General features: G+C 39.5%; 1 protein-coding gene across 1 annotated transcript in view; it reads right to left on the reverse strand.

The window, feature by feature from the left end:
* Positions 1 to 6,088, reverse strand: part of ca10a (carbonic anhydrase Xa) — a 214,252-nt gene that overhangs the window by 25,296 nt on the left and 182,868 nt on the right. Inside the window, exon 6 of the mRNA XM_016270998.1 lies at positions 874 to 946. Within this exon, the coding sequence (XP_016126484.1) occupies positions 874 to 946 (73 nt within the window). The remainder of the gene's footprint in view (positions 1 to 873; positions 947 to 6,088) is intronic.

Here is a 6,088-nt window from a genome sequence, read left to right on the forward strand (position 1 = left end):
AAAACATCTAAGAATGTATCTTTTATTCTCCAGTACTGAAAACAGAACCGATAAGGGAGCTTTTGATATGCGCTGTGACGCAGCTCTTGGAAATTACCTTTTTTGTTTGTTGTCTGTCATTTCGAAGCTTAAGTTGCATACATTTTTAGTTGCCTAACTATCGATCTGACCCAGTAGACGCCATAATCCCACTCTGTCTCTCTCCCGCTTTGTTTTATTTATTTATTTTTTTAATGGTGGGTGTTTACGCAGTTGGCTAGAGCAGTACCGATTGGGGAGAACGGAGGTGCGCTCACTCTATTGGTTAGTAAGACTGCAACTCAAGGCTGGCAGTCATGCATATGCTCTGGAACAGAGTAATATCGCGTCCATATCGCAGGCTTTGCGATTAGGAAATCGTAACGTCTCAAATCGCGATTTTGTTTCAATTTCGATTAATCGCACAGCCCTACCTCTTAGTGCACAATATTGTGTCTGAATGCACTCAATTCACCTCAATCCTGCCTATGTGATATTCACTACGTAGTAAATAGTAACTGAGTAAACGAGTCAGCGGTTTTGGACACATGAATACGTAATATTCCGCTGTCATTTATTTTCTCATGCTACTCATGATTCAGCACCACCTCGAGATGTCATAAACATAAGCAGACTCAATATCTCTGTTTTCCTCGCCGACAGCTAACCTCAGATCTCATGGAGATGCTTACGTCATTTCTCTAGCTGCTGATGAAGCTACACCTGATAGTGACTATACTGTCTGAACAAACTGATATGATTTCATCACTTGCAAAATGTCAGTACAATCGGGCGCATTTGAAAACCAAATTGGATTTAGTGTCAAATGGTCAACAATAATATTTTTCCACTTACTCTTATATGTTATTCTTGTGATGGTGTCTCTGTTCAACATCCGATTCAGAAATGAATTTGAAGTCTCGGATATCTGAAATGGAACAGATGTCAAGGGAGGAAGGGCAGAACAGTGAAAAACAGATGAGAAGGACAGAGTGATAGACAGGAGAGGGGAAAAGGGGGAGAAAGAGGGTCGAGGGGAAAGTAAAAAGAAGCAGATTATTAGTGACAACTTTATTTCTAAAAGGCAGACAAACATGACTGAGGAAAAAAAAACCTAATCAGCATCTTGGGAAGTAAATCTCCCAGTAATTTAGTTTCTAATGTAAAAAAACTGTGGCGCTAGCATCGTGTCTCTTGAAATTTACTTGATCCATTAAGGAGCTGAAACTGTTTTTACTGCACTCAAATGCATCAGGATGAACCTGAACAGTGTTCTGTAATTAAATGACAACTGATAGAATCACTTATGACACACTGATGTGTTTGTCAATAAAAGTTCTTCAAAAATTGTGGCTGCTTTTAGCAAGTAAAAGAGCATGAATGTAGCCAACGAGATAGTTACAGTGCTTTTCTTTGACTCCACTTTACTTGCTAGTTTGAAACGCTTTCAGTCTGAACGATTAAAAGAAATGTGCCTTGCGACTACACCACACATCACTTCTCTTTTGACCTCATTCAGCGAACAGTGAAGTCTGAGGCTTAAAAGTTTTCGTCGCATCATTTCGAGACTTTCTGTTATAGAACCTGTGGCTATGGCTAGCCATTATCTCTACCAAGAAATAATTAGGCTTGACTACACTGTGCATGAAAAAAAGAATAGCTTTTACTTTCCCTTGCAATCAATATACTAAGAATAACAACTTTGCTATTCATACAAGTAGCTGTTTATATCACAAACAAAATGGCTGGCTTCTCTCCAGCCTCCTCCATTTTATGATTGTCCCTCTATTGATTTTTAGATCCTTTGTGTTCATACTATTTAGACTCAGATGGGAGTCCCTCCCAGAGGTGTGGCGCCATAACTGGGAACACAGCATGGGGTTCCTCAGAAAATGGCTTTGGGTGACTCATGCTACAAAGAAGAAAAGCGCAGGAAAATAGGAGTGAAGTCACAATGTTCTCATTGGGATCAATGACAGGGGAGGGCAGTGACTGTAGTAAAGTATAACTGAATAACATCAAACACATCAGTTAGAAATTAACCTGAAAATAGCATAATATGGAGACTTAAAATTGGTCTCTTAAGAGAAATGGCTCAAATCATACAGAAAATGCTTTAAATTTGTTTCAAATTTTGTCAAACATATTCTAATAAAAATACCACAGTAACCATAATTTCTGCCAAAATACCATAGTTAAAAACATTTCATAATAATAAAAATATAGATAGAATAAACAGAATTATACTTGTATATAAACGATAATATATATTTATATTATGTATATTTATTAGGTCTGTCAACATTAACACGTTAACGCATGCGATTAATTTTACAATCCTTAACGCGTTAAAATAATTTAACGCAGTTAACGCAAAATTACTGTTGCTTCTCTGCTTGCGATCAGATAATTTTAAGCTGCTAAACTCCGGGAATGTTTTCAGTCCAATGATCCAGTAAGCGAATGCATTCAAACAATCCGTCCAAAACAGCGCTAATATAAAGGAAACCAGGCTGATTACATCAGAGATTGCAGAGAGAACAGAGACTCACGCTACGTTTTCAGTGAATTATTCATTCCAGTGTGTTCCGCTTTTAAACACGAGATCTGTCATATTCTGTGATTGTCTCTGAAGAGCGCGAGCCCTCACACGTCGTGCTGTGTGAAGTACAGACTGAACGTATTGTGATTGTCAACACATCCCACCGCTGTATGTCCAGATGAGATGCAAACTACGGTTTCTCGACTGGTTAACCAGTCTCGCTAGTAAAGTTTTGATGGATGAAGACTGTGTCACGGGACGGTCAGGAAAGCACACCGTGTAAACAAAGGGTCTGGGTCCAAATGCAGGTGAAAACCTCTTTATTACAACAGAAAGGCCAACAAGGCAAAACAAAAACAGGTCTAGGGACGACGAACACCATTACATTACACAATACAGCCAGGCCGAGTGGTGAGTGAGAGGAAAAGATATAGTCAGTGAAGACGGGGCACAGCTGAGGGTGAGTGTGATGAGTGAGTGACTGAACCGGTGTGTGGAGTTTGGGGAATTAGTGTAATGAGTGAACAGGTGTATGGGGTTTGGGGAATGGGAGTCCGGGAGCTGGCGCCCTCTGGAGGAGAGAGGGTGAGGCATTTGTTGCATCCAGTGGGGACAATAATTACTGATTATAATGACTTATATTGTCTTTTTACGCGTAGCGTTGCGTATCGCGCTGCGTAAACATAAAACCACCTCTGCATTTGTGATCAGAGAAACAACAAGCCTACTCTACACTGCTCAAAACTCGCGTTTGAATCATGGCAAATTATTTAAATATAAAAAAAACTTACTTACAGGCTGTGAGTCAGACACGTCAGACTGTCCTTGCAAAGTTGGAACTGCCCAACTTTATAGAAACAGCCTTTGTGTCACAGACGCAGTGTAGGCTACTGGTTCAGGAAACAGTCCTCATCCTCCATAAAATGTGCTGCACACATCTGAATATTTGGGTTGAACTGTTCTGGAACAGTGTTGTAAATACGACTTAACCACTGATTTCTAGTTGTGTCCTCTTTTGGAAGGCCAAACAAAGTAGTTTCGCTTTCACAACGAAACACACAGCGACTCCACAACAAGGCAGCAGCGGCAACAGCAAGAATAAAAGTTACACCATCTTTCTTTGCGTGAACATTTGGCCGGCTTTATGCAAATCTTCCCACATCATGACGTAGACATGTGGGGGCGTGTTAGAATGAGCCGTTTTAGGTAGGCGTGGTTGAATCTTAACTTTTATAAAGAATATCTCTTTGGATTTGAGACTTTAGTCTTTGCAACTTTACAGATCTTCTTTATGCACCAAGAGCTTGTAACACTCCAAAGAAAAAGGAAAAATTGAAATCACATCATATGACCCCTTTAATCTATTAACAGCCCTAATATTTATTTTATGTCCTGGCAGGATGAAAAATATACCTCTCTAATATAGCTTAACTGCCATATCCTTACTTTTTGTCAACAGCATCAGAAACCATCATCTAAATTGTGAAGAACATGTTTGAGAATTGTACTAACTTTTAGTAGTTAGGAACACCAGCAAAACACACAGTTTTGATATTCAAAAATATGGTTATGTCAGCACTATTAGCTGTCAACCTGTCAGCCTTTCTTTAATAGATAGAGCTATTTAATAGATATATATCTATAGTTAAATAGATATATATCTATAGTTTGAATGTGTTCTCAAATCATTTTCGAATGCTATATGTAGGGTTGGGAACCGAAACCCGGAACCAATATGGCACCGGTACCTATGTAACCGGTACGTACTAGAACCGAATTCAAACGCAGATTTCGGTGCCTCATTTCGGTGCCATGCCTGAGCAATTGATTGAAATATTTGTCCTCTGGTTCTCCGAAACGGACGTAAGCATGTGAAAAATAATTTCCCGACTGAGAAAATGCACGTGAACTCAAGTCGGAAAGCTCTAATAATACAAATCCAACACATCTTTGTAGTAACGAGTGTCCATGTTGTTTTCACATTCGACTTAAAAGCACAAATCGGTAAATGAGAGCATCCGAGGAGCGTGTGAATGCAGTAATTACACTTGCTCTGATGGCAGCAGGTAGCCTTCTATGGAATTACATTTCTGCCGAAAATCTGTGCACGAAAGATCATATTTTACTCATATTCTGAGTTTTGTGGAGAAAATGTTTGTCTCACAAAGAAGAAAGTATTTTGAGCGCATCCTTCTTCTACGCAGCCATGATGTTGTAATTGATGCAGTATGTGGTCTGGCATTGTCATGTTGGAAAATGCAAGGTCTTCCCTGAAAGAGACGACGTCTGGATGGGAGCATATGTTGTTCTAGAACTTGGATATACCTTTCAGCATTGATGGTGCCTTTCCAGATGTGTAAGCTGCCCATGCCACATGCACTCATGCAACCCCATACCATCAGAGATGCAGGCTTCTGAACTGAGCGCTGATAACAACTTGGGTTGTCCTTGTCCTCTTTAGTCCGGATGACATGGCGTCCCAGTTTTCCAAAAAGAACTTCAAATTTTGATTCGTCTGACCACAGAACAGTTTGCCACTTTGCCACAGTCCATTTTAAATGAGCCTTGGCCCAGAGAAAACGCCTGCGCTTCTGGATCATGTTTAGATATGGCTTCTTTTTTGACCCATAGAGTTTTAGCCGGCAACGGCGAATGGCACGGTGGATTGTGTTCACCAACAATGTTTTCTGGAAGTATTCCTGAGCCCATGTTGTGATTTCCATTACAGTAGCATTCCTGTATGTGATGCAGTGCCGTCTAACCGTCTAAGGATCACGGGCATCCAGTATGGTTTCCCGGCCTTGACCCTTATGCACAGAGATTGTTCCAGATTCTCTGAATCTCTGAATCATATTATGCACTGTAGATGAGGATAACTTCAAACTCTTTGCAATTTTTCTCTGAGAAACTCCTTTCTGATATTGCTCCACTATTTTTCGCCGCAGCATTGGGGGAATTGGTGATCCTCTGCCCATCTTGACTTCTGAGAGACACTGCCACTCTGAGAGGCTCTTTTTATACCCAATCATGTTGCCAATTGACCTAATAAGTTGCAAATTGGTCCTCCAGCTGTTCCTTATATGTACATTTAACTTTTCCGGCCTCTTATTGCTACCTGTCCCAACTTTTTTGGAATGTGTAGCTCTCATGAAATCCAAAATGAGCCAATATTTGGCATGACATTTCAAAATGTCTCACTTTCAACATTTGATATGTTATCTATATTCTATTGTGAATAAAATATAAGTTTATGAGATTTGTAAATGATTCCATTCCTTTTTTACTCACAATTTGTACAGTGTCCCAACTTTTATGGAATTGGGTTTGTAAAATAACTGAACATAAACATAGGAGCTTGATAAAATAACCATTTTAGAAGAAAATTTTAGATGGCACTTGGAGGCTTTTGCATCTAAACTCTACATAAATAACTACAAACCTAGAACTTATTTTAGAATTCTTATTTAATTGCTTTATTATGAATATTATTATTATGCAGTACATAATGGGGGGGGGGGGGGGAACATA

The sequence above is a fragment of the Sinocyclocheilus grahami genome, unplaced genomic scaffold, assembly GCF_001515645.1.
Source record: "Sinocyclocheilus grahami isolate Dianchi unplaced genomic scaffold, SAMN03320097.WGS_v1.1 scaffold59.1, whole genome shotgun sequence".
NCBI classification, from domain to species: domain Eukaryota; kingdom Metazoa; phylum Chordata; class Actinopteri; order Cypriniformes; family Cyprinidae; genus Sinocyclocheilus; species Sinocyclocheilus grahami.